Source organism: Alosa alosa, chromosome 7 (assembly GCF_017589495.1).
Source record: "Alosa alosa isolate M-15738 ecotype Scorff River chromosome 7, AALO_Geno_1.1, whole genome shotgun sequence".
In the NCBI taxonomy this organism is placed as follows: domain Eukaryota; kingdom Metazoa; phylum Chordata; class Actinopteri; order Clupeiformes; family Clupeidae; genus Alosa; species Alosa alosa.
This window is the reverse complement of record NC_063195.1, coordinates 5,668,227-5,690,440: the sequence shown is the minus strand read 5'-3', so window position 1 is coordinate 5,690,440 and position 22,214 is coordinate 5,668,227. Positions and strand designations below refer to the sequence as shown.

At 39.8% G+C, this 22,214-nt stretch overlaps 1 protein-coding gene across 1 annotated transcript in view; it reads left to right on the top strand.

Annotated features, from left to right (window-relative positions):
- Window positions 1–13,707: 13,707 nt before the first annotated feature.
- LOC125297248 (NACHT, LRR and PYD domains-containing protein 3-like) overlaps window positions 13,708–22,214 on the top strand; it is a 246,988-nt gene continuing 238,481 nt past the window's right edge. Inside the window, 5 exon segments of the mRNA XM_048247479.1 lie at window positions 13,708–13,841; window positions 18,971–18,988; window positions 19,059–19,186; window positions 19,543–19,656; window positions 20,316–20,626. Of these exon segments, the coding sequence (XP_048103436.1) occupies window positions 19,059–19,186; window positions 19,543–19,656; window positions 20,316–20,626 (553 nt within the window). The 5' untranslated portion in view covers window positions 13,708–13,841; window positions 18,971–18,988.

The window sequence follows — 22,214 nt, the reverse complement described above, 5'->3', positions numbered from 1 at the left end:
TTATTTCATCTGACAATAGACCACACTTTCAGACAAAATCACAGTACCATTCAGTAACTCCTGCAGTTTACATTGGTAATTAAATGACTTTACAGGCTTTTACCTGGCATGCCCTCTAGTGAGGTCACTTTTAAAGATTTTTGTGAGAACTTGGGTGACCCCAAGATGAGACTTACAAATGTCAACACAGTTTCTTTTTATTTAGATTTAGTGTTTTAACTGTAAATATAGGCATTTTCAACAAAGTACCTAGTTGTCATAGACATTCTCTGACTTACAAATGTCAACACACTTTCTTTTTATTTAAATTTAGTGTATTCTCTTGTCTTTCCGATATTGAAAAATGACTAGAGGATTTAGCCTCTGTGTAACTTTATTTTCATACCATAGTGAAAAAAGAAAGTCATGAACTACTTCTTCGCCATTTACAATCATCCGATCATAGCTAGTGATGATGAGCGACATAAGTTCAGAAAACTGGTCGAGAAAGCCAGTCCATAGTTTAGGAGGGCTGTATAAGGTCAATACGAATATAGCTGGGTCAGCCTTCAGAGTGAGGGCAATATACTCAAGCGAATTCGCCAAAGTTGACTCTAGTGCAGCTATATTTGTTTGAGAGAATGGTGGCAATTCCACCCCCTCGTTTACCCTGTCTAGTTGAGTGGAAGAAATTATAATTTGGGGGACAGGTTTCAACAAGAACAGCTTCGCTGTCTGAAGTCCAGGTTTCAACAAGAAACAGTTTCAACATTTTTTTCACTGATAAAATCATTGATTGCAAAGGTTTTGGTAGTAAATGCCTCTATATTTAGTAAGCCCATGTTAGCTGAAAATGCCTCTGGCTTTTGAGGAATATGCTGAGGTATGGAAAGAATATTAGTTAGGTTTCTAGTTTTAAATTTGTCTTTTCTTTTTACTATACGTTGGATAGAAATCAACGTTGGAATAGAACTATACCAAAACCAAATCAAATTTTAATTTGCATTGTGCATTGTGACAACAGGAGTTGGGAATGTGTCCCCACTAAAGCTGAGACCAAACCTATACGCCCTTGATGCTATCTCACCAATCCCCTACCCCAGACAATCATTATCCTTTACCAAAATAACTGCATTACTTTAGTGTCAAACGTTTTGGAGGAAATATTTGCAGTTCTTATGCAGGAAATACAGTATTTTGGATGATGGACACTGCATTGTACTGCTTAGTAGCCTAGTGCAGTGATTCATAACCGTAGGGGCAGCTTACAGTTTCAGTTTTGCACCTGTGGGTCGTGGGTGAAGATTTCGAGCACGTGGTGGTGGTGGAATAGGAGGAAAAATACCAACTCAAGTAAAGTACAGATACTCCAATTCTAGAGAGTTTTCCCCCCTGTTACCCCGGTTACCCATGGGCCTCTCTCTCTCTCTCTTTTCTTCCTTTCTTTTCTTTTTTTATTTATTTTTCTCTGATTGCCTACATTCTGTAAAGCGCCATGATGATGTGTAATGTTTTGGCGCTCTATAAGCACAATACATTGAATTGAAATTACTCCCCATTCATACTTAAGTACTGTACTTAAGTATTTCTACTTAGTTACGCTACATCTCTGGGTGTACCTGTGATAAAGTCAAAGTGAGCTTTATTCAGTGATTCAACTAGCCAGCAAACAGGAAAAGCTCAAGGAGGTGTCTTAACTGTCAGCATCCTAAAAAGATCAGGCTACTGTTATTTAAAACTAAGAAAAACAGTGGTCTAGTATGACGGTTATCTGTGTTTTGGAACATGTTCTTTCATTAAATAATAATAAAAAAGTCTGACACTGGTTGCATTTTATTTTACCTCTAATATCTGTTCAATGTTGTCTACAGTGACCTCTTTCATTGTGCATTGAGGGGGTGACAAGTGGAATGGAAATGTATTGTTTTGAAACAGGGACACAAATCAACATTAATCTTGTAGTACAAGAGAATATGTCTTGGGTCAGGTTATAGCAACAATGCACAAATCAACATTAATCTTGTAGTACAAGAGAATATGTCTTGGGTCAGGTTATAGCAACAATGCACAAATCAACATTAATCTTGTAGTACAAGAGAATATGTCTTGGGTCAGGTTATAGCAACAATTGCTCATTTCTCCCTGTAGTCTCTGGGCAGGTACAACAATATGAGTTTTCACAATTTGAATGACTATACTGTTGCAGAGTTGAATTCATGTACTGCTAGTAAAACCCCTCTTTTCACTGTTTCACACACCGTTTTACTGTTTCACACAATGAAAATGACTTTGAACTGAAGTATGTCTTCAACTGAATGAATTAAGACATTTGTAATATAGAGTCTTTATTGTCCTATAAGGATATTCTTTCACACACATCATTACATTCCATGCAGGATATACACAGCCTCACACATATCACACATAACATACCACACACCATACCACACACCATACCACACACCATACCACACACCATACCTGCCTAGTTTCCCTCCCTCCTCAACACAATACAAGCAAAAAGGTGGACAGTGCAGACAAACATAAACACAAAGAATAGGGGGGATGGATGATTGTCACAGGAGTTTGTTAAGTGCAGTGATAGCTGAGGGTACAAAACTTTTCTTAAAGTCCAGGGCTAGGGGAGTAGGGGTGGGAAGCTGTATTATCTTGGTAAGTGTGAGATTTTAATGAGTTTTTTACAGTCCAGGGCTAGGGAGTAGGAAGGGGGTGGGAAGCTGTATTATCTTGGTAAGTGTGAGATTTTAATGAGTTTGTTCTTGCTGGTGACATTTAGTATGGTGAAGAAACAGGGGGAGCAGTAGAGTAGAAGGGGTTGGATGATGCTTTTGTAGAGTAGCAGAAGGAGATGGGGGGCAACATACAGTGATCTTTGCGTATGGCATACAGTCAGTGTGATGGTGGCATGTTCATTGAAGTTAAGCTTATTGTCAATGGTGAGACCAAGATATTTGAAAGTGCTGACTGGTTGGCCATGGATGGTGATGTGAGGGGGTGATTTTGATGCATGAATGACCAGTTCTTTTGTCTTGTCAATGTTGAGTTGTAGGTAGTTATCAGAGCACCACAGTGCAAAATCTGTGATGGACTGGTGGTAAGCTGTGATGGAACTGCGTTCATATTGTTTGGTAGGGCCAACAATACTTTACATCAGTCTATTTTTGGCGGTACAATCTACATGTTGGAAACGGGTCTGGAACAGAGTTCACTGGCACAGAGAGACAGTAGAAACATCATGTCCAAATACTGTATTCGCAGCTTGAACATGATCCAGTGTAATCTATGTTAATTAAATATATTTACATTTATTTATCAATATATTTCAAAATATGACTAAATATTCAACATCGGCCATTTTCAGATATGTTCTGCATATTAAATATATTCAGCATATACTTTCATGCAAGACATCCAAATATATGTTGGGTTCCACTTGCATACATTTTTGTATATATATATTAAATATATTGTAGCCATTCAAATGAGCTGGATGCAGCAGCATAATAGCCTATGTGAATATTTGTTTCCCCTTCATTTTTCTGTGTGGGGGTTGCGCGCGGATCTGCGCCTCTATCATCCTGACCACAGACCACGCCTAGCCTAACTGACGCTTACTCCCATATCGAAAGTGAAAGGTTGTAAAGTTATTGCGTGTAGCAGACAGGCTTTGTTGGTTGTAGACTGTAGACGTCTTAGAATCTTGATTTGTCTAGCCTACAGGAACCTATTTTGTGGTGAGTAGACCTCCAATACTGTTTGTTTGTCCTGCTTCGTTAAATTGCCTAATCATTAAGAGGGATATAGGCTACTACCGCACCCTGAGGGTAACCTGCATTTTGCTTAGTTGTTCAGTAGCGTAACAAGAATGGAAGAGGTGAAAGAAGTAAATGGTGGTATTGAAACGGAACGGTGTTATCAAGTGCACCAGATATTATATATCAAATCAGACTCATTTTCACGTTTTTTGTTGGAAACTTTTGCAGTTGTCCCGATGGACATCTGAAAGAGATTATCTATATCCTGTAGCCGTTTATCTGCCTATCAGGCTAGCCTGTCATACTTTTCATACTTTTGTATACTAGCTGCAAGGGCCCTGCTAGGAAATGTGGGCCCTATGACAGAAAATAATTCTGCCCCCCCAATGCTAGGGGGTCCAGGCAATTGATGAATTGAGACTTAACATATTTGACATTCACTGATTATAGCAATACAGCCCATAAAAAACCTACACATACACCTACACCTACCTATAAAGGAGAATAGCCCTTGTAAGTGGCTGAATGTAAATTAATTTAAATGTGGTGAGGATTATACTGTACAGATAACAGCTTTTAACAGTGTATCGGTCACATAGTCTCTGCATATACATAGCTGTAACTTAGAGAAACACACACACACACACACACACACACACACACACACAAATAGGAAGGCTGTGTTCTGACTGCTTTCATTTTGTGCATACTGTCACGTAGTCTGTGTATGTTGTCACGTAGCTCTGACAGCTAGTTTCATGTCCCCTCGTCTCAAGGGTTTTCAGCTTTGGGTATGTCATGCTGAGGTGAGTTTAACAGGTGTCACTTTTCAACAACAACAACAAAAACTGCATAGCCCATCTATCATCCTGCAGACAGAGTATAACCATTTTGCGCTTAAGCAAGGAGTGAGTGTGACCTTAGGCAGTCTTCACTGTCAGTCAGTCAATCAACCAAGTTATTCAACAAATACACTTTACAAATTAACTTTACATTTCATCTTTCATTCATATTTAATTTGGAAATGAAAATATTCAGGGGGAAAAAATCAAATACATTCCAAACTTTTCTAGGGCCCTGTTCCCTCTTGGGGCCCTAGTAATCAGTCCCACTGTTCCCTTCATTGCGAATGGTGAATGAACCTTTACCAGGGGTACCAGTAGATATGGAGGGTGTTGTATATCATGATATTTTTTCTGCATTGTGAGAATTTCAGCTATATTGTATAACTGTGATACTGATGGTATAGTTGATGATGTTTTGGGGGCATTTGGTAGGCTAGAGTATGTGAGGGCATCTCCAACATTGTTTTTTCGACTCTGAGAAAAGCAACGTGCTAAAGCAAATGTCTGTGGCTTTCCTGTGAGCCTGAAAGATGTAGCCTACGTGACAAATGAGATGTAGCCTATGTGACAAAGTAACTTTGACGAGAATTGTTAACCTTGGAGCTGATGATTTACCTAGCAACATGTGATGCAATTGAACTGATTAGCTGTGTCTCTTTGGAGAGTAACAGCTCCATGCTTATGCCTCCAGACCTTAGTAGTGATCCAACTCATACTGGTCCACAGTGAGTGGACATTGCATCATTGATGAACCCAGATTATTGTCTCTGTCCCAGGCCCTGCCCCATTGTAACATACGTTATCACTTATGAACCATTGGCTACAACATAAATTACAGGCAATATTTAAAGAAGTATTCTTGAAGTATGATTAGGTTGGCATGCAGTAGGAATACATGACAAATGCCACAAAGATTTCATAATAACAATGATAATAAATAACTAGACGTACCGCATAGCGGTACAAAATATGACCGCCGCTCAGTCCTGGACATCCGTTCCGTGAAAATAAATCACACTTCAATTTGTCTCCATATTTTACTCCATCCCCCACTCTTGAAACTTTTGTGTATGCTTGTTTGGCATGCCTGAGTGTGTGTGTGTGCGGCTGCACAGAAAGTAGCCTACTGGTGCTGAAAAGGTGAATAGATTGTAGAATAGCCAAAGAAGGTGTAGCATTGTTATAAAACCTTTAAAATCTCTAAACAATCACAAGTAGGGCAGTTCATCACAGTTCATCCATTGCAACTGGATTGATGAAAGGTCACTTACACCTGTAGGCTACATTGTATTTGGGAAAAGCAAAAGGTATCAGCATAATGTTATTTATTTATTTATTTTTTATGTATTTATAACAAAAACATCTCTGTCAGTTCCATGCCGTTTTCAACAGCTATCAAAAACAAAGGTCATTTTTGGATGGATGAATGTTTCTTCTTCTACATAAGATTTTAGTCATCTTTAGTTCATGTAATACTTTATTGTCAATGCACAAATTAAGTAACAGTAGTCTGAAACGTTATTGTTAATGCACAAATTAAGTAACAGTAGTCTGAAACGAAATGCTGTTTTACATCTAACCAGTGGTGCAAATTACTGACATGTCCAAATGGGCCTTGATGAAATGCGTCGCTAGACTGTTCATACACATTTTAACGGGCCAAAGTTGAAGAGCTATTGTCCGTTATTGTTCGTGCAAATATAGGCTGATTCATGTTCCCTTGCATTGTGTAACTGAGGTCCATGGCTAGTCTGGCTTTCATCAGACCAAGCTCAATCTTTTAAGAAATCAAAAAATAAATAGCGGGCAGATCAGGCTGGATTCACCCAGCCTAGTCCATAGGCACCCGATATTGTTTAATTTTCCGATTGAGATATACAGGCTCTGGCTATTCTAAATGCAAAAATGCATCAGTTATGACAAAACGGTAACTAACAAACTAGATCCTAATAGAAAGCTGTTAGCTTCCCTAAGCTACAGGTAGGATTATAAGGTAGGCCTATTTACAACATAAATTGGAAACCAATGGCTTACGCCTTACAGTATCAAGCGGACTTAAACTGCCATATCGTGGCGCAAAGTTGTAATAACATTCACGCAGCTCCATGAGTCAAGGAAAGCGTGAATGAAGTAGCCACTTCTAAATGGGACCTACTACACAGTAGCTTAAGGTGTTTTGCTAAAGCAGCCATAATGAAATGAAGGTGTCATTGTTTGGATACTTCACACACACATGCTTTTTAATTTCACAGACTACAACTACCAAGCTGGAATCAAAGCACATCGATTCCCCTCACACCCTGCACGCACTTAAAAACAAAAATAAACACGCAGCCTCAGTCTCACGCATGTATAGGCAAAACTGTATCAGACCGGTGTAACGTTGGTAAATCTTCCATTGCACAGAATGATTTTGTAGCACGTGCAATAAATGACAGTCGAAAGATACAAACAGTGCTGCTATACATTTTGCTTGGTATAACCGTATTTATAGTTTTCTACAAATGCAATCAATCAAATGGGCCTCCATCACTCAACCAACGCTAACGGTAACATTACCTAGGTCCTTATTGATATTACAAGATTAACGTTATCTGCAGTAAAAACCAAGCATGTCCGATAAACATCCTCAGATTTATTTCGGCTTCAAGAAGAAATGGGAATTACACTTCATGTGAACATCGTCCTGTCCTTATTAGATGTTAAGCTGCGGTAAATTACAGTCCTTGTAGGAAGCGTCCATTGTTTTTCCAACCCACTTTTAACTTCCAACAAAATTACGCCTCACTGCAACGATCATGCCATCTAGTGGACAAACGACTACTTATCGCCAATACTGAAAATGCAGCCATGATGATGATGATGAATATTTATTTTGGCTTTCTTTTAATCCTTTAATTTTTATTTTTTTAATGTAATTATGTATCGGCCGTTCTAATACCGATAGTATGTGGGTGCCTGTGTGTGTGCATGTGTATATGTGTGCACCGCCATTTACAGGCCAATGAGTGTACAGTCACTAAATGTACACATAACCTAATTTTTTAGACCCCCATGGATGAAATTCTACTGAAAACTTGGCATACCCCCAGAGAATGCCAGGTCAATCATACACATAAAATTTGGTGCAGTTCTGAACATCTTAACTGAAGATAGGGGCGATTAAAGCAGAATAATATTGCATTTTCATTTTTTACTGGGGGGGTGGGGGTGCAAATTAAAAATGAGTGATTATGAGCCAGGTTGATGTGGGCCCATACCATACCATAAAACATTCTTTATCCTCAGTGCCACGGTTCTGGTAGTTATTTAGGAAAAACTGTTTTTTTTTTGGGTTCGGGGCCCAGCACGGGGTGATGGTCCCCGGGGACGAAATGAAATTTTTCCGTAAAAGTCTAGTGGGGCGGTGTCCCGGGTATTAATGACCAAAAATTCAGGAAGTAGATGATGGGAAAAATTCTTGAATTGTGTGCATGTGTGCGTGTACAAGTTTATGTTTATGTGTGTGTGTGGGTGTGTGTGTGTGTGTGTATGTGCGTGCTTGTGTGTTTGCCTGCGTATGTGTGTTTGTGCATGTGCATGCATGCGTACATATGTCTACTGTGTGAGTATGTGTCATACGTATGATTACTGTAAATGTATGTGTATGCGTGTGTATCTGTTTATGCACATGTGTGCACATGGAATGGGTTAACATGACCCCTGGAGGCAAACATATGGAAAAAATTGGTCATCCTAGGCCCTACAGTTCTCAAGATATTCACAGAGAACTGTGTCTACCCTACCCTCCTTTCAGGGGGTCCAGTCCAGCGGGGGGGCTACAGATCAAAACGAAAAATGACGGTTCCATGCTATCCATGTGGGGGTACATGCCCACCAAGTTTTGTGCACCCCGGTCTTTCAGTGTCCCGGAATCCTTGTTGGTGTATGCGCCACTAAATGTACACATAAATTATTTTATTGTAAGGCCCCCATGAACGAAAATACACAAAACTTGGCATGCATTCGGAGGGTGTCATAATGATCCTACACTTTTAATTTCGTGCAGTTTTGACCTTGTCAGCCAGAGATATTGTGATGAAAACACCTAATTTTTTGCTTTTTAATTTTTAACTAGGTGGCGCTATACATGAAATAAGTGGTAATGGGATGGGTTAACATGCCCCCTTAAGACCAACATACATAAAAAAGGTGGACCTCCTAGGCCCTACGGTTCTCGAGATATTCACAGAAAACTGTCTCCGGCCACCTACAGGCCAGTTGGTGTATAGTAACATAAATTAATTTATTGTGTGGCCCCCCACGAACGGAATTCCACAAAACTTGGCTTGCATACAGAGGGTGTCATAATGATCCTACACTTCCAATTTCGTGCAGTTTTGACTATGTTAGGTCACAGATACCTTCAATTACAACACCTCATTTTTACTTTTTTGTGTTTAACTAGGTGGCGCTATACATGAAATGAGTGGTTATGGAATGGGTTGACATGGCCCCTTGAGATCAACATACAAAAAAAAGATGGTCCTCCTAAACCCTACGGGATATTCACAGAAAACTGTGTCTGCCCTACCCTCCTTTCGGGGGGTCCAGTCCAGCGGGGGGCTACAGATCAAAACGAAAAACGATGGTTCCATGCTATCCATGTGGGGTTACATGCCCACCAAGTTTCGTGGTACCCCGGTCTTTCAGTGTCCCGGAATCATTGATGGAAATTTGGGCATCGCGAAAAAAAAAAAAAAAAAAATCTGACTAAACCTATATGATCCGCCCGCCAAGCGCCGGGCGGTCATAATAATACCATTTATTTGCTTCTTTTCACCTTTGTAGTTAGAACCGTGGTTCTCAGATTTTGTTTCTACAGTGATGGCCAAAAGTGTTGGCACCCATGCTAAAGTTGACTGAAAAGAGGAATATAAAATCATCTTTTGGAAATTGATCTTAATGCCTTAAGGGAAAAATGAGGAAATATCTAACCTTTAAGGACACCAATTTTCTTAGTGAATGAATAATGTATCATAAACTAGATGTACCGCATAGCGGTACAAAATATGACCGCCGCTCAGTCCTGTACATCCGTTCAGGGGTCAATAAATCACACTTCAATTTGTCTCCATCCCCCACTCTTGAAACTTTTGTGTTTTGGTGTGATTTTGATTTGTCCCTACTGGTGCTGAAAAGGTGAATAGATTGTAGAATAGCCAAAGAAGGTGTAGAATTGTTATAAAACCTTTAAAATCTCTAAACAATCACAAGTAGGGCAGTTCATCACAGTTCATCCATTGCAACTGGATTGATGAAAGGTCACTTACACCTGTAGGCTACATTGTATTTGGGAAAAGCAAAAGGTATCAGCATAATGTTATTTATTTATTTATTTTTTATGTATTTATAAACAAAAACATCTCTGTCAGTTCCATGCCGTTTTCAACAGCTATCAAAAACAAAGGTCATTTTTGGATGGATGGATTTTTTTTTTTTGTTTCTTCTTCTACATAAGATTTTAGTCATCTTTAGTTCATGTAATACTTTATTGTCAATGCACAAATTAAGTAACAGTAGTCTGAAACGTTATTGTTAATGCACAAATTAAGTAACAGTAGCCTAGTCTGAAACGAAATGCTGTTTTACATCTAACCAGTGGTGCAAATAACTGACATGTCCAAATGGGCCTTGATGAAATGGCCTTGTTCATACTTTTCCCAAAGTTGAAGGCTATTGTCCGTTATTGTTAGTCAAATATAGGCTGATTCATGTTCCCAACATTGTTTAACTGTCCATGGCTAGTCTGGCTTTCATCAGACCAAGCTCAATCTTTTAAGAAATCAAAAAATAAATAGGGGCAGATCAGGCTGGGTTCACCCAGCCTAGTCCATAGGCACCTATTGTTTAATTTTCCAATTGAGATATACAGGCTCTGGCTATTCTAAATGCAAATATGCATCAGGGAGTTATGACAAAACGGTAACTAACAAACTAGATCCTAATAGAAAGTTGTTAGCTTCCCTAAGCTACAGGTAGGCCTTGTTACAACATAAATTGTCAATAGGCTATGCTGGGCTAAAATAAAATCTCCTTTGAAACCAATGGCTTACGCCTTACAGTATCAAGCGGACTTAAACTGTCATATCGCGGGCTTAAAAGTTGTAATAACATTCACGCAGCTCCATGAGTCAAGGAAAGCGGAAATGAAGTAGCCACTTCTAAATGGGACCTACTACACAGTAGCTTAAGGTGTTTTGCTAAAGCAGCCATAATGAAATGAAGGTGTCATTGTTTGGATACTTCACACACACATGCTTTTTTAATTTCACAGACTACAACTACCAAGCTGTAATCAAAGCACATCGATTCCCTCTCACACCCTGCACGCACTTAAAACAAAATAAACAGGCGCCTCAGTCTCACGCATGTATAGGCAAAACTGTATCAGACCGTGTAACGTTGGTAAATCTTCCATTGCACAGAATGATTTTGTAGCACGTGCAATAAATGACAGTCGAAAGATACAAACAGTGCTGCTATACATTTGCTTGGTATAACCGCATTTATAGTTTTCTACAAATGCAATAAATCAAATGCCTCCATCACTCAACCAACGCTTAACGTAACATTACCTAGGTCCTTATTGATATTACAAGATTAACGTATCTGCAGTAAAACCAAGCATGTCCGATAAACATCCTCAGATTTATTTCGCTTCAAGAAGAAATGGGAATTACACTTCATGTGAACATCATCCTATCCTTATTAGATGTTCGCCTGCGGTAAATTACAGTCCTTGTATGAAGCGCCCATTGTTTTTCCAACCCACTTTTTAACTTCCAACAAAATTACGCCTCACTGCAACGATTATCTAGTGGACAAACGGCTACTTATCGCAAATACTGAAAAAATGCAGCCATGATGATGATAATGAATATTTATTTTGGCTTTCTTTTAATCCTACTGATTTTCATTTTTTACCGGGGCAAATCACAAATGAGTGATTATGAGCCAGGTTGATGTGGGCCCTTGAGACCAACATACCATAAAAGATTCACAGAGAACTGTGTCTGCCCTACCCTCCTTTCGGGGTCCAGTCCAGCGGGGGCTGCAGATGAAAAACTAAAAATGACGGTTCCATGCTATCCATGTGGGGGTACATGCTCACCAAGTTTTGTGTACCCGTCTTTCAGTGTCCCGAATCCTTGTTGGTGTTCTCGCCACTAAATGTACACATAAATTATTTTATTGTAAGGCCCCCATGAACGAAAGTACACAAAACTTGGCATGCATTCAGAGGGTGTCATAAGGATCCTACACTTTTAATTTCGTGCAGTTTTGACCTTGTCAGCCAGAGATATTGAGAGGAAAACACCAAATTTTTTGCTTTTTAATTTTTAACTAGGTGGCGCTATACATGAAATAAGTGGTAATGGGATGGGTTGACATGCCCCCTTAAGACCAACATACAAAAAAAAGGTGGACCTCCTAGGCCCTACGGTTCTCGAGATATTCACAGAAAACTGTGCCCGGCCCCCTACAGGCCAGTTGGTGTAATATAACAGAAATTCATTTATTGTGTGGCCCCCCATGAACAAAATTCCACGAAACTTGGCGTGCATTCAGAAGGTGTCAAAATGATCCTACACTTCCAATTTCGTGCAGTTTTGACTATGTTAGGTCACAGATACCTACAATTACAACACCTCATTTTTACTTTTTTTTGTGTTTAACTAGGTGGCGCTTATACATGAAATTAGTGGTTATGGAATGGGTTGACATGGCCCCTTGAGATCAACATACAAAAAAGGTGGTCCTCCTAAACCTTAAGGTTCTCGAGATATTCACAGAAAAACTGTGTCTACCCTACCCTCCTTTCGGGGTGCAGTCCAGCGTGGGGGGCTACAGATCAAAACGAAAAAACGATGGTTCCATGCTATCCATATGGGGTTACATGCCCACCAAGTTTTGTCTACCCCGGTCTTTCAGTGTCCCGGAATCATTGACGGAAATTTGACATGCTAAAAAAAAAAAAAAAAAAAAAAAAAAAAAAAATCTGACTAAACCTATATGACCGCTGGGTGAACCCAGCCTGATCTGCCCGCTATTTATTTATTTTTTGATTTCTTAAAAGATTGAGCTTTGTCTGATGAAAGCCAGACTAGCCATGGACCTCAGTTAAACAATGCAAGGGAACATGAATCAGCCTATATATGCAGAACAATAACGGACAAAAGCTCTTCAACTTTTGCCCGTTAAAATGTCAATGAACAGTCTAGCAGCATTTCATCAAGGCCCATTTGGACATGTCAGTTATTTGCACCACTGGTTAGATGTAAAACAGCATTTCGTTTCAGACTAGGCTACTGTTACTTAATTTGTGCATTAACAATAACATTTCAGACTACTGTTACTTAATTTGTGCATTTCTTCTTTGGCTTGTACATCATTCACCTTTTCAGCACCAGTAATTTTCTTTCACCTTTTAATTAAAGAAACTTTTAAAAGGAAATCATGAAAACAACAAAAACAACGCGAGGAGATTGCGGAATTATCCAGTTCACACTATATTGACCATTTACAAAATGTGAGAGCACTTTGACATAGGCTGCACGCACTGTAATTTGGACTGATAGAATATGAAGAGTCAATTGCCTTTGTGTAATGGAATTGGTGAGTCTTGAAGTCTTCAATAATCCGTTTCCCTTAAACCTAAGCATTTAACATGATAGGCTATGCCAATTGAAACACTTTCCACTTAGATAGCTAGGTGGCTATAATGGCTTCATAATTCACTTTTAATTGCAAACAGAAAATATCTAGCTAGCATCATTACATGCTTCTATTTCCACAGGAATGAAGGTTGTTTAGACCAACTTAATATACTTATCATTGTGCTATAGGCCTAAATGTGGCACAAACAATGTTAGAGTTTGTGGAATGACCATAGGCTATATTTGAATGGAGCTGGCAAAATATTATGAATACCGTGTAGACAATGTTCTTAAAGTGACAGTACACCATTTGACTTTGTCAGGTTGTGTAAAATTCCCCCTCCCACCTACTCTACACCTACACATTGTACTGTGTCTTTAAGGAAACAACATCAACACTGAAGGATGGGCTTTAGTGCTGTGTGTTATCTAAGCTGTAAAACCTGTTATAACAACTTCTTGCAGGAACACGAAGTTCACTCTGAAACAGGTATCAGCCAGTACAGGTGGAATATATCTTAGGTGGTTAAACAGATTTCAAGGTGAGTGCCTTTAATTATTTTGTTGTGAAATGTAATTACATATGGTTTGAGGGTGAAAATGAAAATAAAAATAGGCCATTGATCTTTAAACAAATGCTCTAAACATACTGTAAGTATATAGGAAAATTTGTATAGGCAGAGGTATGTATACACAAGTTCTTAGATCTGATTTAGACAACATTATGAATGGTAGCCAGGGACACAAAATAATGTTTTGTAGCTGCTTGACTTAGGGGTTGAATGTTGTCCTTGTGCTGATTTCCTGCTTATCCAATGTCATGTGACCCCATACTGGAACATGTTCACCGGGCACGTAACTGTAGTGTTCCGTTTGCGTAATGGCTGCTGCAACAATTAGCTTCCACTGTAATCAATGGAACTGGCTACACCAGGGGAGATAGCGGTGCATTCTGAAATTAGACCATTAGACGAGTCTTCTATAACTATTTCTACAAACATCACTTCAGTTATGGACCCATTGTAGTCTGGGCCTAAGACTCTAAACAAGCCTTATGAAATTTAACAGATTTCACTCTCTTGTTGTTATACCAAGCAGGACATCTCAGAAATAGAGGAGATTTGAGGTTTGTTTTGTAATTATAGTGACCCTGATGGTGAAGCCGGTTCTCATAACTAAATCAGGGCTGTGCTGGTAGTCCATACTGTGCTGAGGTCAGTGTTGTGTGTCTTGGGCAGTTTGTCCAATAGCACCAGAGGACAAAGGCTGACTCCACATCAGCATGGTACCTCATGTAGTCCCTCTGGTATCAGTGTATCCCACCTTTGAGTTCTGTGCTCATGACAGTTAAGGAGGTGCTTGTAGACAACAGCATGATCAAGTCTGTAAAACAGTTACTAAGCTCCACTGGGACACTGGGCTCCATTTCAAAGACTTCAACAACAGGGTCTGGTGTCAGATTCCTACTCGTATGTATGTAGTTCTCATCATAATGGGATCTTTCTAAAAGACAGACTCTAGCCTGTCATTGAGCTAAGATGTTATCTTGGTCTGATTAGTGAAGTATGATTCTGGTGACTTGACTAAATAACATCAACTTAATGTTGCGCTATACTTAATTAAGCAATAAGCCCCAAGAGGCCGTATGTTACGCTGATTCTACAAACGCTAAGGAGCGTTGTTAGGCACGATGCGCTAGCAGATAACATCTTAGCTCAATGACATGCAGACTCTTGCCTATCTTTTAGAAAGATCCCATTATGATGAGAATTACATACATATGAGTAGGAATCTGACACCAGACCCTTTGGCTTATTGCTTTTCTAAAACTGTTACCAGTGGTCGACATTACTTGAATACATTTACTCAATTACTGTACTTAAGTCGCTTTTTCATGTATCTGTACTTTACCTCAGTATTTAAATTTTGTTAAATGTTTTACTTTTACTCCAGTACATTTCAAGGCCAAATATCTTACTTTTTACTCCACTACATTTTATGACAGCTGAAGTTCCTTTAGGAAAAAAGACTGTCCAAATAAATGTGTACTTAGATGTATATTTTCTATTAAGAGAGCTAGGCTTTAAATAATGGTCTTGCCTAGATGTTATTGTCATATCTACTATTTACCGTACCTTGTTGTCCCCTTTTCACAATATTGATGTTACCTCAACTAGCCTCTTGACGCCATAGAGCAAATGATAGACAATGATAGACAATCTGACACTATCAAACACAAAAGGGAACATCTTGATTTGGTCCGGAAGTGTAAAGCATTCAACAAAGAAAAATGTGGTTACTTTGAAGTATCTACGATAAGATATCACATTAGTTTGTTTTTAGTTCTTTCTTGAATTTCCCCTTGAGGATCAATAAAGTATCTATCTATCTATCTATCTATCTATCTATCTATCTATCTATATATCTATCACAATTATTAGCTGATTTTGTCCTTGAATGGAGGAGAAAGGCTCAATGACTGCATGTCTGTGCCGAATTATTTCAACAATAGTAAATGCAACTGTATTAATCATAATACATTTCAGGACTTTTACTTTCGATAGTTAAGTACATTTGAAGGCAAGTACTTTTGAACTTCCACTCAAGTGGAAATGTAAAAGGAGGACTTTTACTTTTACTGGAGTAACATTTGACCATGTGTATGTCTACTTTCACTCAAGTACAGGATTTGTGTACTTTGTCCACCACTGACCGTTACTATAAATACCTGGCAAAGTTTCATAAAGTAAATGTAGAGCAACTAGAAATATAAGTTATTCCTAGATAATCATCCTTTCACTCAAACGGTGGTTACACTCACAGTCACACCGACAAGAAGGGTCACACGAGAGGCAAACATCCATAAACAGTAAATAAAGGCAAAGACACACACAATAACCCGCCCAAAGTTATCCTGGAACCCCAGCTGCAGTGCATTGTGGGAGCCCGTAGCTCTAGTCCAACACAGCGACAAACCATTCACCTAAAAGGTGGTCACACTCACACCGACAAGAAGGGTCACACGAGGCAGAACTAAAGAGGGATTCACGCTACACTAAAAAACATCCATAAACAGTAAACAAAGGCAAAGGCAGACACAATACCCCCCCTCCCAAAGTCCTCCCGGGACCCTAGCAGCAGTGCATTGTGGGAGCGAGTAGCTGTAGTCCAAGACACCGACGTCACAATATGTAAATAAACGTTCCCGTAAGAGTTGGAACCGTATCTATTGACATACTGAATGTACAGTAAATATGTAATGTATGTAAGTCACTTTGGATGAAAAAATGAATAAATGTAAATCTTCTAACTTTCTGAGGTGGGCAAGGGGGCCCATTTCACTTCCCTATCCCAGAACCCTCCCACTGTTAAAAAGCTTAATACACCCCTGGGGCCGTATTCACAAAGAATTTTAAGGCTAAAAGTAGCTCATAAGTGGCGAATTTAGGAGCAACTCCTAAAAATAATGGGCGTGTCACTCCTAACTTTAGGACTCCTAATTTTTTTCACTAAAAGTAATTCACAAAGCATTTTAGACCTAAAAGTAGCACCTAAGTCTGGGACAGCCTAAAAGAAGTCGAGAGGACTCCTAACTCACTAAGACCTATTCACAAACAGTTTTTTGTGGCATTTCACGTTGCGATGTTTTGAAATGGGTATGCGCAACAGGAGCTTCCAATCGCGAGGGAACAATTTTGCATTGTAGGCATAAAAGGGATGCTATAACGCCACCAACAACAACCAAAACTACTCATTGTCAACATGTAAATTAAATGTAACGTTTCATTGTGAATCAAATTAAAATGTTCTCCTCTTTGCAAACGTAGGCATATGGTGACAGATTAATTTAATAATGTTGCAAAGATAGCCTAGCCTACTGCATCAATCCGTAGGCCTATGTTTTATTAGGCTACTAGGCTATTTGTTTTGCCTTACTCTTTATTCATTTAGGCTAGGCCTTTTTATTCAGTTATTCATCATCTTCCGTCCTTCGCACTACTTGTGTAGCGCACGCATTCTCAGACCTGTCACCTGTCACTCATCATCGTAAGGAAGGTGTTTGGAATCATTCCCACGTTACAATCATCAGCCAATCAAGGTGGTCACTTCAGTCAAGCTCGTGCATGAGTAATGACGTCATCCATAGCAACGAAGACTCACTCTTAGTTTAGGAGTTGTCATTTTTCCTTACTAAGAGTAGGTCTGAAAGGCTTTGTGAATAACTTTTAAGAGAAAACTCCTAGCTAAAATCTTTTAGTGCGATTTAGGAGTACTCCTAGTGGTAAGATAAAAGGCTTTGTGAATACGGCCCCTGGTATATAAGATATTTCACAGTTTGGGTGTGTGGTTTTGTGAATTGTATTAAGTATTTTGATAAAACGAGCCTAGTTTGCAAAATTGTGTTTTAGCAATTGGAAACAAACTGTATTTGTCACGTTCCCAGTGGTGTAGTTTGAGGGTTTAAGTGACGCCACGTCTTCAAGTGTTGGCTCTTATACAAATCTAAGTAAGTCAACCCTAGTCTGGAAAGAATTTACATGGTTTGTTGGCACAAAACCGATATGTTTCAGTTTTTCTCAATTGCTTTGACTTGCTTAAAGAAACTGTTTGGTATTCATTAACACCTTCTTTGCACAGCAGAAGTCATCTCTTGCAAATGTGCTCAAACATTTTCATTGGGTTCACACAGTTCTCATACCTTTTTGCAAATCAGATAACACAGATTATTTATTCAAAGACCCCAAACTCTTTTGATTTCCCTGTGCTAAATAAACAGAAAGCATCTATTCACAGGTGGTAGATTCCTTGCGTAAGTCTGAATCTCTGATACACCTGTGTGAATCTCCTCAATCAGCAATCATTCATTATCCATAAGAGACACAATGTCTGTTCAGTGTTGCTATTTGCAAGTGTGGATCTAAGGCACATTTAGAGAATGTACTGTATTGCCTATAGTTCAGGGGTCTCAAACACCCGGCCCGCGGGCCAAATCCGGCCTGCGTCCGGTCCAATTCCGGCCCGCAGACGTATGTCAAAATAATAATGTAATCCGGCCCTTGAGACTTTTTAATTGCGACAAACAACGATACTTATTTAAATAGACGATAGTTCCAAGTACGGTGACAAATCTCATTTGTACTCTGCTCCACTATGTGCTAGATATCCAGAGCTTCATTGAAACCCAAAATCGCTGCGCAAAGTTTTCAGGAAATACTTGTAGGCTATTAGCGAGAAACACAAAGACTTGCATTTGTAATGACGCGGAAGCGATGCAGGCCATAGTGTTGCATAATTTAAGCAGAAATTAAGCAGAAATAGGCCTACACCAAATGTTGAAAAACGTTTACGTGTGATGAAGTCTTAGGTAGGCTATGTTATTCACCTATTTTAAATCTGAAGGAGAATATCCTTTTGGAGATTATGATCGATCGTCTATTGAATGGAGGTGCGTCTGCGTGACGGTGTCCACTAAGCATACTATGTAACGTGGAGTCAGAGTTGACACAAGCATTCCCCTCACCTCCTTTTCCGCCTGTGTGGGTCCTTTGATTCCTGTGTGGAGGGGAGTCTAACAAACGTCTAGTCTGGTTCTAGTCTCGTTTGAACCATCGTTGGTGTATTTGTCTCATTCATATGAATTCATATTTGTGTTCTGACTGTTTCCACATAGTGAGACACACACTCTGAGATGTATATTCGTCTTACTCATGTGAATTCATATTTGTGTTGTGACTGTTTCCACATAGTGAGACTCTGAGATGAGTGAAGAGGCCGAGGGGGCTGCAGGTCACAGGAGACCAGAGTCTGCACTACACAGCTGTGTGACCATGGAGACTGACCAGGATACTGTTAGCATGAACAAAGCATCAACACGGACCAGTGCAGGGTGGGTACAGAGTGATCACACACACACACACACACACACACACACACACACACACACACACACACACACACACACACACACACACACACACACAAAGAGTAAGAGTAAATAACAAACCCAGTTGCTCCACCTCTATGGAACAGACCATAGAAACATGCATACAAATAGGTGGTAGCAGCAGAGTCTATTCCCTAAACGCTGGTAAAGCGAGTTCTGTGTGTGAGTGATACTGTAAGTCATTAATGTTGACGTGTGTGTGTGTGTGTGTGTGTGTGTGTGAGGAGATGTGACATTATCTTTGAACACATTGAGTAATTTGTGTTGAGTTCATATCTTGTGTCTCTTTTTGTTTGCAGAGCACACACACACAGACCTCCATCTCCAGTGCCCAGCTGTGTCTCCATGAAGAGTGATAAGTCCATGGATGATATGCCCCAATTCAGCAGTGGACAAGTCCCATCAGGACTAAAGTGAGTTTAGACAGATATGAGGTCTTGCAAGGAGATACGCACACACACACAGAAAACATGTAGAACTGTATGGCCCTATAATGTAATTGACATACAGTAAGTTGCTTTGGACGAAAGTGTCTGGGAATTAGGGGTGCATTCTGCTTTTTGACAGTGTGAACACTTTGAATCTACACAGTTTTCTATTCTATGATTTAAAGGGATGTGTTGTCTGTGAGTGTGAGTGGATGCTAGCCTAGGCTGATGCAATCGCGTCAAGACAAATCTGATTGGCCAATACACATTGAAAATAAATGAACATTTTATTAAATTATTAAAATGATCCCTTTCTTCATCCCACACCCCAAACATGTCATACAAAATGTCGTGGAACAGAAACAACAACCAGAGATTTTCATAAGCTATCATTTTATTGTCATCGCAGTTTTAAAGCTTCGCCACCAGGGGGTGCTGCAGCGCCACTGAATAACAACACACTACGGGGAAAAAACACAGTACATTTCCCCCTATTTCGACAGATATTTCTTGCACTGTCTCTGGCAATTTTAGCCCTGGGCACATCCTCATTGTTTTGTTCTGTAGACAGAGAGAGAGAAAGAGACAGACAGAGAGAGAGAGAAAAAAAATTAATTTGATTGTCTTATTCCATGTCTCTGTAGTGAGCTCAGTACTGATCTGACTCAGGATCAGTCCAGATGTGGAGTGTGTGAGCAGGTACTGAGGGACCCAGTCATCACCACCTGTGGACACAGTTTCTGCAGGCAGTGCATCAGCAGCTACTGGGAGCAGCCTGGACCACAAGGGGACCAAGCCTGTCCCCAGTGTGGAAAGACATGCAGAACCCAACCTCCTCTACAGCCTCCTCTGGATGAACACACAGATATGAGCACACAGGGTGAACACACAGGCCTGATCAACAGCAGAAGACACCTGCACACTGAACATACACCAGGCAAAAAGAGGGAACTAGGTGAGTACACATTTTGGCTTTTTAGACATTTTCTTGATTGTATCTGTTATGTAATGATAATAAACAGAGTAATTACATTTATTGCAAAATATTAATGATTACAGTCCTATTTTACAGTGAGTTAATACCAGTGATGGGCAGTAACGCGTTACTACTGTAATCCAATTACTTTTTTCAAGTAACGATTAATGTGAGGGATTACAATTGCAAAAACAGTAATTAGATTACTTTTACTTTCCTGCAAGCAGCCTGCGTTGCTGCGTTACTAAACCGTGATTTTGCCATAGACAGTAAAAGAATTTGGGATTTTGCCATATGGATTTTGTAAGACTAACTCGTGACAATGATGTAGGCTATAGCTGCACGATATAGATGTAAACAACAGACACACGTGTGCAAGACATGGAGTGCAGGAGAGAGCGCGAACATGGAGCATTTAAAGGGGTGGTTCAGGATTTTGGACATAGGACCTCATTTCCAAGTAAGCAAGTGTGCTATTTATCAGTGGAGACCGTTTTCAACACGTTTCATCCAGTCCTTCTAATTGCAGAGTTCGCAGGTGCTAGGCTAGCGCAAGTCAACGGTATGTGCTAGCCTGCCACTAAAAACAGTCTTACCCACTCCAAAGTACACCCGAGGCAAATAAATTATATCGCCAGACTATCGATGTAAATGTCTGTATTGACAGTGTTATTTGTAACGTTATTCTATCCTTGAATTTCAACGATCGCATTACATTTTGAGGGACTAGTTTCTTAGCAGCGCGAATTATACTTGCTCGGTTAGTAGTACTAAGCCAAAAGTAAACAGTAAAGCGCCTCCAATGGGGATACCTAGTAGTAGCCTTGGTAATATCAGTCCGCTGAGTTGCAAAATGACTACTAACAACTTTAGGGACCAAAGTATAACTATTGCAGCGCGATGCAAGGGTAGTTGTATTTCTTACACTATTCTATCAACACAGACGTTTACATCGATTGTCTGGAATTTGCCTCAGGTGTACTTTGGAGTGGGTAAGACTGTCTTTAGTGGCAGGCTAGCACATACCGTTGACTTGCGCTAGCCTAGCACCTGCGAACTCTGCAATTAGAAGGACTGGATGAAACGTGCTGAAAACAGTCTCCACTGATAAATATCACACTTGCTTACTTGGAAATAAGGTCTTATGTCCAAAACCCCGAACCACCCCTTTAATTCATTGCAGTTCAGACATTAAGAAAAAAACATTAACGCTGTACACTCTTCGTGGGAAGAAAAATGTTGTCTACAGCGAAAAATTCCACCTCAAATCTGAGCAAGCACCTAGCAAGCCGGCACAGGAATGTGAAACTCATTGAGACACCCCCAGATTCCGACATGACGGCTGCAGCAACAGGTGAAAATAGAGGACGTTGCGGGTTCCCTGTAGCCCTGTATCCAAATATATCGGTAAGATAGGCCAGCTTCAAGAAATGTTCATTAGTGAACGTGCTTGCAGATTCAAACATGCGCTCACGCTGCCTTGACACGAGCGCTTCCCTATGAATAACACAGTGCGTCCATTGCGCATCGGGTGCTACCTGAGCCTAGGCTACAGATAAAAAAAAAA